Here is a 13,479-nt window from a genome sequence, read left to right as displayed (position 1 = left end):
ATTTGCTGATTTGTCTGTATTAGCCTATTAAAGCAATGCCCTCTGTCCGTCCTTAAGCACATAACATCACCCAAGAGCACATACAGTACATACACATACACTCATGTCACATTCAACCCAAGGTCTCATTCATTAAAACAAAATATCTCCATTTACAGTTATTGGAGGGTGGAAAAACCCTGGATCTTCCCAGAATAATCACAGTCCCATTATTCTTAAGTAACAAGGAAGTGAAATACTCCAGTGTTGTTAAAGTCTCTCAGTATCAGGAGAAGGAGATACACGTTTGTCCCACCTAAGAAAATGCCTCTTCCTTTTTAAAAAAAAAAAAAAAAAAAAGCCACAAAGAAAGTTGTACAAAGACGCTCAGTGTTAAATGACAGCCATCAGGGAATATGATGTTTGCAATTGTCCTGCTGTTTTGTTAAAGAGGCTCGGTCACTCACTGCTTTGTTGTATTTATTGAAAGGAAAACGGCACATCGATATTAAGATTGCCTGCCTGGGCGTGAGTGTTGCTTTGTTCTGAGGAAATAAACGAGGGATCCAAAATCCCTTAGACCAAATCTTGGGGTCAAAAAGCCAGAAAAACACACTGAGAAAAACAAAGATGACTTGGCATAGAACATGGAAAAAAGGGTGAGCGTAAGGACACACTAGGGAGGGACAACTAGACCCAGGTAAAGCTCATTATGGCAAGGTGAATTTATTTATGTACATATTATCACAAAAAATTAAAAGTGAGATTAGACTAAAAAAATTAAGTCAGTGGCGCATGGTGTAATAGATTTGAGAATTAGAAAATGAATATACACATATAATTTCAAATTAGTGTTTTACTATTTGTGTCTTGGGTACAAAAAGAGTTGCATTAAACTAAAATGTGTTTTATAACACTGCCTTTTGACAGGACTCAGCAGAAGAAGAGATAATAATAAATGTTGTCAAATTGGCCAGCAGAGAAATGGCTCCTCCCCGGACATGGGATATTAAAAAGTGAAGCGTCCCCAATGAAGTTTTTCATTTCCACAACCGCATTGAGAGCTGAGGTACAGACGTCACACCTGAATGGTAACGTAAACAACACACACAAATCTGAGATAATCTTCTTATATAAATCAGCACCTGGCATTAATTTATGAATTCATTTAAGATTTGTAAATGTATTAACAGATTTTTAATTAAATACATTTGATAATTTTTATTTTATATTATTTGTTTTTGTCAATGAGCTTTACTCGTGCAACATGTACGTGATATACAATCTGGTGTCCTATTTTCACAGAAGATATTTTTCGACATGGAAAACTACACAGGTTTCCCCAATAACTTTGATTAGGGTTCCACTGCAGTTTTAATTGAACCAGGGTTATGTTGTTGCTCAAGGGTAAGTGAAGGTCACACTGATCCCTTGATACTTTAAACTGTAGAAACTGTTTTTGTTGTTGTTGTTGTTGTTATTATTTTAAAACTGCACACGTTTCCCATATTTTCTGGATGTGTGCCAATAAAGTGATGGTAAAACAAGTCTTGGTTTGAATAAGATGCTCATGCGGATACAAACGTTATATGGCAAAAGCTATATGTTTTAACTTTAAAGGTGATTATTAGGTAACCAGAGATACAGTTATGAATGGGATCTGATGCTTGGCAAATCTCAAAAAACTGGATATAATGTGCGAAAGACGATCAGGCATAACACAAAGACAAAAGGGTGAGTCTACTGTATGTACACTGGGTTTAGCGTGATATTACTGTAAAAACTACAGAGGAACAGGTTGCAGTCCCTGTAGTAAAATATTGTATAGACACTGTGATTTTTGTCCTAAGGATTGTGTGTTGGACCTCAGGGATGATTTTGGAAAGGTGGGTACAAAACCCCCAGTCTGTGTCACAGTACAGTTATGCCAGTGAACCCTTTCACAGTGGTCAGATTACAGCTCACAGAGAACACTACAACTACTACTTTAGTTCAACAATAAAAAACAAAACAAAAGATGACCCAGATATACTTGGAAGTGGATCTTGATTAATTTTGCCAGACTGAAAGTCATACGCTCATGTATATAGGACTCGGAACAAGTTATGCTTTGTTCAAAACTTGTATCGAATCTTTGAATTTCAGTATTATTTAGCTGTATAATAATAGTGGGTGATATATGATATATGATAAACAGTGCCTTTGTTTAGTATTATTTTGATTTATCATTATTATTATTTGCTTAGGATTAGGGTCAGTACAGATTTCTATTGTCTTAAGACAGCCTCTACACCAGGGCTCAACAAGTAGCTTGCGAGCAGTAGCTTTTGTGAGCTGCTAGTAGTTTTTGCAAGCTACCGGTAGCTTTTGCGAGCTACCTGTAGCGTTTTTGCGAGCTACCTGTAGCGCTTTTGCGAGCTACCTGTAGCGCTTTTGCGAGCTACCAGTAGCTTTTGCGAGCTACCTGTAGCGTTTTTGCGAGCTACCTGTAGCGCTTTTGCAAGCTACCAGTAGCTTTTGAGAGCTACCACTAGCTACCAGTCCCTTTCCAAGTAGCTTGCCAAAGGTTTCAATAAACGAACATAAACCTGCTTACATTTTTATCCAATCCCCCCTTCAGGCTCATTCAGTTTTTTTGGGTTGATGAGAATATGAGAATAATGTTAAAAAACACGAGTAGCTCTCGGCCATTTTCATTTTGTCAAAGTAGCTCTCAGAAGAAAAAAGGTTGGAGTGCTCTACACACACTCATAGTCTCATAGACTCAACAGTATAATGTTGCTGCACTTGTAACCAACTGTGTTTGCCTAATTTAAAGCCACCTTATAAGAATTATAAGTCCTTTTCTTTTCTTTTGTAATCTTTCCTTCATCTCTTTCAGGTCGTTGTGCAGAAATGAGGTGGTTTGCTGCGCTGTGTCTCCTGCTCCTGCAGACTGGAGCTCATGGATTTGACGTAAATGAACAAGACGCATCGCTGAGTCATCAGGAGATCACTGAAGCTGCACTCTTAGAGGTCACATTGGAGGTTTGCCGTGCCGTGGCCAAGGCCGCAGGCAAAGACATCAAAGAGCCTGTAAGAATTGCACCAAGCTACATTCAATCTACTCCTTATTTTACACCTTAGAACCCAGAGCTTTTCGGCCTAACTTTTGTGTTCTTAAAACTTTACTTGTAAAAACATCTGCCACTATGTCCACAAGCTTTTCAAAGCATTAAAACAAACAATAAATTGACCAAAGTGAATAATTGTAAATATAATCTTAGGCCCCTGACCCACTTAGCTACGGCCCTGCATCAAACGTGCAGTGCGCCGTTCACACACAGTGAGTCTGCTGCGGTGGCTCTGCCCTGAATCCCGGCAAAGAGTGGAGCGATTGAGCATCTATAGGTGAGGTCAGTTTCGCCAGGTGAAGTTTAAACACACCAATTTACCTTAAAGTTACATTTATAATGAATGTAATCTATGCTAAAGGAAATTCAGCATTAGCAATAACAGCGCGTGCATTAATTAGCCAAATATGAAAAAGCTCGCTCGTGATTTGTAAGAGCATTTAGCTTAGTTAGCTTTGATTAGTTTTGATTTTAGTAAAGACAAGAACATCTTCATACAATATATTAAAAATACAAAATATTAAATCCATAACGTTTACAGAGGGTCGCCGTTTCGTTCCACACTACACATTTCTATACTATAAAACCACTTAATGTCACATATCACAACAATGAGGCTGCACACAACCTAAACCAGGTGACATCCTTTACTGTCTAACTGGGAAAATAACAAATACAATAGCATTAAGTAGTCTAAACATAACTGTTGTGTGTGTGTAATACATATTTTCTGATGGTATATTTGTTATACTTATTAGCTACATGGCCCTACAGTGTAGTGATACAAGGACATCCAGAGCTTCTCACATCTTGACTATTGCAGGCAAGAGTAGTTGGAGAGAGCAGAACAATGAAAGGGAAAGCAAAACGTGGCGATATTTAAAGTTTTTTTTTGAGTAAGAAATGTGCACAGCAGGAAGAGGAGGGAAATGAAGGAGAAGGTAGTCAACTGGAGAGACCAGGAGGGTCAGAGCAGGAGAAGGCCACAGAAGGAGATGACTGAGGATGTGAGGGATGAAGAGGAGGAGGCTGCTGCATATTCAGAAAGTGGGACGGAGGTAGAGAGTGACCACCAGTCAGATGAAGATGACAGGGAGGAACAGGGTGCTAGGCCTTTTTTGCTCATTTTGCTATTAATACTTTTACTTTTGATGAGATCCACAGTTTTGTTTTGTTTAAACACTGAGCTTGTTCCTATTGTTCATGATAAAACAATACATAGTACAAGTATTTTTGTGTTTGTTCTGTTAAATCCATTTACATTTGGGGATTCATACATGCCACCCTGCCAAGACCTCTTGCCACTGCTAGATCCGGCACTGTCTCCATTACTATGTTAAAACGTACAGTACAAACAGAGGCTATAAAAATCAGGTGTGTTTATATAGTTGGTGAAAATGAGGATATAAGACACTCCATATTGCACATTCTTATATCCTCTGTTTATACTGTACGTTTTAACGTTGTAATGGAAAAATGCAGCGGAAATGCTTTGTGTTCTAAGTGTCACGTGACCAGCTGTATTTCTTTAAATATTGTATATGTATCACACATTTTTTAAAGCCTGAATATGTGACCTATAAACACACACACACACACACACCCCAGAGTTTTTTTATTCCCTTTTATTCCCACTGCAATTTACCATGGGTGCACCTGCGGCACAGATCTGTGCGGTGTGAGCACTAAGGGATAAAGATCTCATTATTTTACTCTCTCTCTCTCTCTCCCCCTCTCTCTCTGTAGTCAGGGTCTCTGACTGCTACATCGGTTGCTGTTGCATGTGAAGCAAAAAAATCTTCCAAATCTTTCAGCAATGCTATCGAAGTGATCAAAGACGAGAACGTGGGAGTTGACCAGCGCTTTTTCTGGAGCTCCCGTCACCACTTTGATGCTGAACAATTTACAAAGGGAAAGAAACTGGTCACGGATGGCATCGCCGCTGTGAAGGCCAACAACAAACTCCAAAAATATGAAGCGGCAAGAGAGAGACTGGGACAGTTATTCCACACTTTACAGGTACTTTTTATGAATAGCTTTTATCTCAATCACCACTGATTACAGCTATGTAGAAACTGGTAAGTTTGTTTAGGTCTCAGCCTTATAATGAATGTTTTTGATTTCAAAATTTATCGTGCTTTATTTTCTTGTCTTTTATAATCTGAAGGATTTCTACAGTCACAGTAACTGGGTGGAAATGGGAAACAAGAATCCAAATACCAATCTGATCAAAGTTAACGCGGACATTGGAAAAACAGCAGGTGGGCTATGAAACCAATGCTTCTTTAGCTGTTTTAACACAAGACACATTACATTATGTAATACATACGTATATAATGTATAGGTGTCACATGGACCTTGACTTGTCTTTGCATGCTGCTGTGCCAACAGTAGTTTGTAACACAGCAGTTAAGTTGAATTGGATCTAATTCACAGATAAAGACAGAGCGACTTGTCGGAGCTGTGTTGGAGACGACTGCAAGAACAACATTTTGGAGGATATCTTAAAGGAAAAAATTCTAACCACAGGATATTTTGATGCTGTTCTTCCATCCAGCAAACCTGCAGGTAAATGTCTTCATATCAGTTTGTCACGGTCATCTTTGTACTCGTAGGCTGGTCCTTTTATTATGATTAGAATCTTATGCTGGAATGATTACAAGAAGTACAACTAATGATTATTTTCATCATTGATTAGTGTGTTTATTTTCTCCATTACACCATGTTTTTGTAAAATGTTGATGGACGTGACTGTTCTCTTCTGCAAAGGTACTGTGAATCAGGTCATCACCACTTGCCTATGGCTTTGTGGGAAGTTTCTCCTACATTTAATGTCTGAGCCCCAGGGCCGAGAGACCCGCATGTCACAGAGCAGACACTCCACTGTTGGAATGTAATCTTAGAAACAGATTTTAACTTGTGGGAGCACTTTGTTCTTACTCTGGCTGTTTCTACACAGGTAAATGCAGCCATGGAGGTAAATTTGATAGAACAAGAAAAATGGACCCTAAAGGTGGGATCAACAAAGACACGCTTGATTCTGAACATGGACATCTTCACAATCAAGCAGCAAATGTGGCCATAGCTGCAACCAGTGAAGTACTGCAGGACGTTCGAGCAGCTGCTGGTGACAAAGAATTCCTACAGTACGAAACCCTCTCTGCATGTTTGAATCACTGTTACTGTAGATGCAATGAGGATCTGAATTACAACATTTAAATATGTTTCCCCTCTACCTTTTTTTTTATCTCATTGCTCAGGATGATGGGAATCAAAAAAGGAAAACCTCTTTGCTTTGTGATTGACACCACAGGAAGCATGGGCAATGACATTTCCACAGTGAGAACTATCACCGCTTATATAATTGACAGTAAAGCGGGAACAGATGACGAGCCTTCAGATTACGTTCTTGTACCATTCAATGATCCAGGTAAGTTGTGAATGCCACAGACAAAACTTCACATTACAATATTTTCGTCTCGTCACAATGGAAGTTGACCACAACTGAGCTTGCTAAGTCATCAACTGGTGTTTGATTCTCAGACTTTGGTCCACTGACAAGGACCACAGATGCAGATGACTTCAAGAATGCCATCTATTCATTGTCAGCAGTTGGTGGAGGAGATTTCGCAGAGATGAGTCTTTCAGGACTTCAGGTACTTTTGATATCTTATGGCACTTTTCCACTACATAGTCCCAGGACTACTCGACTCACCTCAGCACAGCACAGTTATTTTGCTAGGAGGTACTATTGTAATGGAAAACCAACCAAACTGTGTAGATTGGGCCATGCTGTGCCGAGGCGGTACTATGTAGTGGAAAAGTGCCATTAGAGACGAGCACAAACTATGCCTCCTGCTGCAAAACATAATCTTAAATCAACTTTGAAGTAAAAAAAAAAAAATGCTTTCTGTCTTTCTCCTTCATGCAGTTGGCTTTAACTGGTTCTCCTCCAGGTTCTGAGATTTACGTCTTCACAGATGCATCTGCTAAAGATGGGCACCTGTTAGGCACAGTGCTCGCACTCATAGAGCAAACCAGATCAGTGGTGAGTAGTTCTGTGTCCATGGAAAAGCACATGGTGCTGAAATCATAAGAGCAAACACATTTAAAACAGAATTTACAGAATACACCTAAGAAATACTCGAGTTGTCGATCTTCAAATGTAGGTGTAATGAAGGGAGAATTTTAAAACCTCTGACCAGGATGAGAAATTTAAGAATACCAAGAAATGCAGAGAAATAGCATCAGGACAAATAGCTCAGTCTGTCAGAAGATGATTTGTATCTCTGAGGCTGTAAGTTCGAATTTTACAATGAATTGAATTTCATGCAATTTTAAAACTTCAGACTAAAAACAGAACTCAACACCAATAAAGTGTTGTTATGTACAAGCCAGTAGCTTGGTTGATTAGAACGCTGCTGTGGAGTTCTGATGTCACAGGTTCAATTCTTATAAATGACAAGACATTTTAAAATTCAACATACAAAGTTAACATTGAAAGGAGACCAAAAGCCCCACATGTACCTGGAGTTTGTGGTGGGGTGGCTGTGTTCTTTCCAGGTTGGGTTCCACAGGTTTTTTTTTTTTTTTTTGGCCACAGTTGTGGAACCGAACTCGTCGGACGGGGTCTACCCCACGGTTGTTATTTTGACAAATACTAAGTGAGTTTTTGAAAAAAGTGAAATGTGACAGTTTCATTGACACACACATGCATGGTTAGACAGTGATCGTTACATGTGGACACAGTGTCACATTAGCAGCAGCAGCAGGTGTAATCTGAACACCTGTGATGAGATCACTCAGGTCGGATGTTAACAGCAGGTGTGAACAGAGTGTCAATCGAAAATCCAAGAAATGTGTGGATCATTTAGGCTGTAGTTACGTCCTTGTCCTCTTCCTGCTTCTGGTAAACACAAAGTGGAACCTTACGAATAGGTCGACACAAGAGGGGGAGGAGCGGAATGTACCAAGTCACGGAAAGTATACCTTGGCTTTCAAATCGGTGTTGCTTTGTGCACGAGCAGCTCTATCTGTAATTAATCAATTTTCATGTTCTAATTGAACAAATAAAAAATGGCAGCTGAATTTGTTTAAAACGTTGGACATACTTCCCCCTTCATCTTTTAAAAGCTGCTAAAAGGATCCAGTGTTAATCCTTATCTTAAAAGTATCAACGTAAATAATTAAGTCAGTGTTGAAATTGCATTGCCACAGTTGTTTCCTGTCATGTTACAATTAACTGATATTTGGTTGTTTGATTTCACAGTTGGTCACGAAATCATGTAGCACCCTTTGTTTCCAATATTTGACTTATGTTCTGTTATAAAATACTTTCTCTCTTCCTTTATTTTCTTATTAAACTGTTTTAAGCCACTCACAGTGGTAGTACAGTATAGTAGTATATTTTTTAATAATAATATTAATAAAACTGAATGGAGCATTGCTTTGAGCAGATCAGTCAATGTTATGAAAATAGTGGTACTTTTACTTGAGTAGAATATTTCATTTCTATTTCCAAATCTGTAAATTTATTTCCATTTCCCCATTATTTTAAATTCTTCCTCATTAGGTGACGGTCCTGATTACTGGCTCCCTGGGGTTACGTCGTCGAAGAGAAACTCTTGACGACAATCCCCTAGGCTCCGTGTACAAACAGCTGGCCGAAGCTTCAGGAGGTCAGGCTATTCAGGTCACCAAAAGTGAGCTGGCTGAGGTCACCAGCATTATAACAGATACCTCCAGTTCCTCTGTGGTATGAATAAAATCCTCATATTGGCATAAACAGTAACATTGATGAGTTCACAAAGATTCAGTTATGTCACCAGTTTCATTTAATACCCAGGTCAAGCTTCTTCAAGCTTCCCGGAATGCTGGAAACCCCGATAATTTCACATTTTCGGTGGACGATTCAGTGAAGAACCTGACGATGTACATCACAGGGCGCTCTCTCTCCTTTACTATCACCAGTCCTTCAGGTGCTGTTCCACTGATTATGGTAAAAAAAAAAAATCACTGTAAGTTTGCCCCCGACTTGTACTGTAACACGTGTGCTTCGTTTCATGTTTGTTTTCAGGTGTAACTCAGAGCAGCACTGACACGACCGGACCACTGGTCATTTCCTCCAGCACAGTCGGAAACTTCCAGACTGTGAAGCTTAACACACAAGTGGGTGTGTGGAAAGTTGAAATGGTGTCAACAAGTGCCTACAATCTGAAGGTCGTGGGTGAGTTCCTGTCCAGTGAACACATACTTATCTTGCCTGACCGCTGACACAAACACCTTTGTCCGTGTTGTTTTCAGAGACATTCAGTGCTGTTTAAATGCACTTATAATACGTTTAACAACAGCTTAGTACTGTTATTGTTACAAAAAATATCATCCCGTCTAACACTCCAACAACACAGAGAACACACCATGACTCCAGTAGAGAGTTTCAGCAGCATTTTTCACAAAATGATTGCATTATGATTTATAGGAGCAAAATTCACCGTGACCGACCTGTAGAATAGACAGCGCACATTGAACGCAACACGGCTTCTCCGGCGTAACACACGTCAATTCTACAGGCTGTAGGAATGGACAAATAGGGAAAAAAAGTTTGAATACAGATTCCTCCAAATAAAAAAAGTGTGTCTCCTAGTAACGCAGCACATAAACCATGCTACATTTACATGTTGTCTCTTTGGTTAACTTTTTTGATTCTTTTTGCAGGTGAGAATCACATTGACTTCCTGTTTACCTTTTTGAAGGATTCAGAGAGCCCATATGGAGGTTTAGAGGTCTTATCCAATCGTCCAAGATCTGGTAAGGTACAATTTTGTGATATGCCAAAAATAATTTAATGAAATTCAGACATACTTGAATGGCCTTTTTTTTTTTTTTTTTGCTTTTTTCCTAAGGTGAAAATACTACCTTGAGGGTGACGGTAACCGGGAGTGACTCCGCCACGGTGACAGAAGTAACTCTGGTTGAATTTTTCACGTCAGTGATGGTGAACGGCAGCGTGGAGGATCAAGGTAAAGGGGTCTTCCACGTTCGATTTGACACGATACCATCAGATGATTTTGTGGTGTTGGTGATGGGACAGACCAACACCAGCTCCACCAGAAATAGTGCCACATCCTTCCAAAGGCAGTCATCCTCCTCTATCAAGGCTTCTGCTGTGTCAGTTAGCATTGTAAGTAAAATCGATCTAAAAGCCTACAATATGGCCTTTAACGCTATTTATCATATTAACAATGTTACATTTTAAAAAAAAGTTCTGATAATGTCTACCTTTAATTACCACAGCAGTCAATTTGACTGTATGCATTATAGAGGGTGTAACATGTCTATTTTTTTATACTGACCCCAACCCTTGAAGGCAATTTGGAGTTGATTTATTTATGCTCAGCTGTGCTTCAAAGCCTGCCTGAATGAGACTGAGTCTGATGGAGAAGCAGCTTCAGGTACAGTAGTAACTGGTCTGTGGGATCATCTCTAATCGGCCCCTACAGTGATTTCAAAGGATGAGTCCAAACACGCAGACTGGACGCTCTTAGTTCTGCTTTTAACTCTCAAAATATGTGCGACAAGCATTAGCAAACTATCATAATCACCAAAATCAAAGCCTATATTAAATATAACATGTTCATTTGATGATATAACATTTAATAATATCAAATAAAACAAAGGACACATGCAAAAAATAGTAGTAGTATTGTGTGGACGTTGCATAATTAGATAAGGTGGAAGTTACCACCTTACCTTATGTGTTGTGACCATCCTGGTAGTTCTGGTATAGACAACCTTCATAAGTGTTTATAAAAGGCTTTGATATACATATTTTAATTTATCAATGAACTTGTATGTTTTAAGGTTTAAGAAACAATTCATTTCTTTTGAGTTATAGATGACAAAAGTTTTTTCTTGCAATTGTATCTGCAATTTCAAAAGCTGCTCCCATTTTTGTTGGTCAAGTAATAATATATTTTCTCACTTTACGATCACCTACATTCATATTACATATCTATTTATTTTCAGATTCTACATTATTTATTGAAATTATATGCATTAGTCTATGAATCTTTCTTGTTGGTACATCATTTCTGGTAGTTGGAGTGTTAGGGTAGACTAAAACAGAGGTGGTGTTTTCACTTTGAACCCTGATGATTTTCTCTTTCCCTTTTTTAGACTCTTACAAACAGGGTTGCAGAACCAGGAGTATCATTTTCCGTTCCTTTCTCTGTGTCGACCAGTGGGACGGGAGGAAACTTCACCATCACAGCTACTAATGACCAAGGTTATAGCTCATCTTTCCCGCCCAGTTTATCCCTGCCGACTGGAGGCAGTGCTAACAGCACGGGAACAATCACAGCACCGCCTGACACTCCGTCTGGTACTGACGTCACCCTGACCATTGAGGCGACTTCTCCAGGCGGGGACACCAACTATGTCGTGCTGCGTTTAACCGTCCTTGTCCCGGTAACTGTTTAATCATTCTAGTTTATTAAATCCCCTTCATGGTTGTGTGTTACTGGGCGACCTCTTTCGTCTCTATTGGGAGCACAGAGATGTACAAGAAAACCAACAGTAATCCTCTTCATTAATCAGCATAATTCAAAACAGAAATACAGGTTATCATATTCATAAGATTATAATAATAAAAAAAATAACAACCATATCAATAATAATGACAGCAATAATAGTATTAATACTAATAATACTAATAGTAAAATAGTAAAACTCCAAATAAGAGAATAGATGGTAAATAATTAATCTGTAAATGAAAACAAATAATTCAAGGATTAATTATACATCAAGGCCATCCGATGGAAGAGTATTAGGGCCACATGTAAAAGAACAACAACAAAAAAAACCATGGCATGAATTCGAGATCAAAATAAGAATTCTGAGATTACAGCCTCAGCCATTTTTGAATAATTGCTTTTTTAACATGCCACCAACAGAATTGTCATGAGGCTTCTATCTTTTGCGAGACATTACATAGATCTAGTGTGCTGGTTGACCTCTTCATATAAACCTCACTGACGTTATCTTCTTCTCTCTCTAAGGTGACTGATGTCACTGCGCCAGTGTGTCAGCTGTCCAATGTGACTGACAGCTGCTCAGACATCTGCACTGAATCTACGTGGGGGGTCTCTCTGCAGGTGCGCGATGAGGTCAGTGGGACAGGCATTGATAGTATCACCTTCAGACAAGGTGAAGGGACCTTGAACACCACCCTGCTCTCGGGCACCGACAGCATAATGCTGCTGACCTACAATGCGTCCTGTTGCTCACCTGATGTGGAAATAATAGCTGTGGATAATGTGGGTAATGTAAAGTCTTGTTTCTTCTCTGTCCGGAGAGCGACCACCGCGATGAGCACTACACTCATCACAACCACCACAGCCATTCACAACATCTACACCAAATCTACCACAGCCGCTAACAACTACAGCACCAAATCTACCACAGACGCTAACAACTACAGCACCAAATCTACCACAGACGCTAACAACTACAGCACCAAATCTACCACAGACGCTAACAACTACAGCACCAAATCTACCACAGACGCTAACAACTACAGCACCAAATCAACCACAGACGCTAACAACTACAGCACCAACTCTACCACAGACGCTAACAACTACAGCACCAAATCTACCACAGACGCTAACAACTACAGCACCAAATCTACCACAGCCGCTAACAACAACAGCACCAACTCTGACACCACCACCACCACCATTGTTACCACTCCGTCCAAGACATCATCAGCTGCTGTGCCGTTGTCTACCGGTGCAGCTCAGCTCTTTGTACTTTTCCTCAGTGCCATAATTCTAAGCCTCTGTTAACTCAGTCAGTCTAAACGTCTTCCTGTGGGTAAAGAATTAACTTCAATGCAGTTGCCCATTTAAAACCTATGGGTTGGAAAGTAATTAATTACATTTACTCGTGTTACTGTAATTGAGTAGGTTTTTTGTGTACTTTTTAAAGTCATTTCTTAAAATTTGTAATTTTACTTTTACTTAAGTAAAAAAGTAAGTTTTTTTTTTACTGTACTTCACTACATTTTAAGTCACATGCATTACTGAGTAAAAGAAAACGTTGGCATGTAATAAGAATAAAAAAATACACACACCAGAAACTTGATGAGAGGTGAAGGAGGATGAGGACAGGTGAATTGGCACTAATTAAGGTCCCTGAGTGAGTGACATTTGTGACCTTTGACCAATTTGGACTGATTTGGACAATCTGGATTTTGTTTGCATATTTTATTTTTTTCAGCATTTATCATTTGTAAAGGTTTGTCTTTAATTAAAAACTAATGTGAGCTAATGTGAGATTTGTGTCCCCTTGTCCTTTTACTCTGAGTAAATTTTAAACAAGCTACTTT

At 39.2% G+C, this 13,479-nt stretch overlaps 1 protein-coding gene across 2 annotated transcripts; it reads left to right on the top strand.

Moving 5' to 3' along the window:
• Window positions 1-939: 939 nt before the first annotated feature.
• On the top strand, window positions 940-13,426 carry LOC131458271 (von Willebrand factor A domain-containing protein 7-like). Of its 2 annotated transcripts, none has more exons than XM_058627197.1 (16): window positions 940-1,070; window positions 2,861-3,054; window positions 4,839-5,111; window positions 5,260-5,353; window positions 5,529-5,660; window positions 6,052-6,238; window positions 6,353-6,522; window positions 6,636-6,748; window positions 7,024-7,140; window positions 8,665-8,847; window positions 8,938-9,070; window positions 9,169-9,318; window positions 9,807-9,899; window positions 9,995-10,272; window positions 11,268-11,558; window positions 12,149-13,426. In XM_058627197.1, exons 1-16 carry the CDS (start codon window positions 1,010-1,012, stop codon window positions 12,935-12,937), a joined length of 3,258 nt encoding a protein of 1,085 aa, XP_058483180.1. In that variant the 5' UTR covers window positions 940-1,009; the 3' UTR covers window positions 12,938-13,426. The 2 variants fall into 2 exon arrangements, with proteins under 2 accessions (XP_058483180.1, XP_058483181.1); XM_058627198.1 differs by lacking the exon at window positions 940-1,070 and adding an exon at window positions 1,285-1,386.
• Window positions 13,427-13,479: the final 53 nt, after the last annotated feature.

This window comes from Solea solea, chromosome 4 (assembly GCF_958295425.1).
Source record: "Solea solea chromosome 4, fSolSol10.1, whole genome shotgun sequence".
NCBI classification, from domain to species: Eukaryota; Metazoa; Chordata; class Actinopteri; order Pleuronectiformes; family Soleidae; genus Solea; species Solea solea.
Note: the sequence above shows the minus strand (reverse complement) of the source record. Positions and strands in the feature narration are given on the sequence as shown.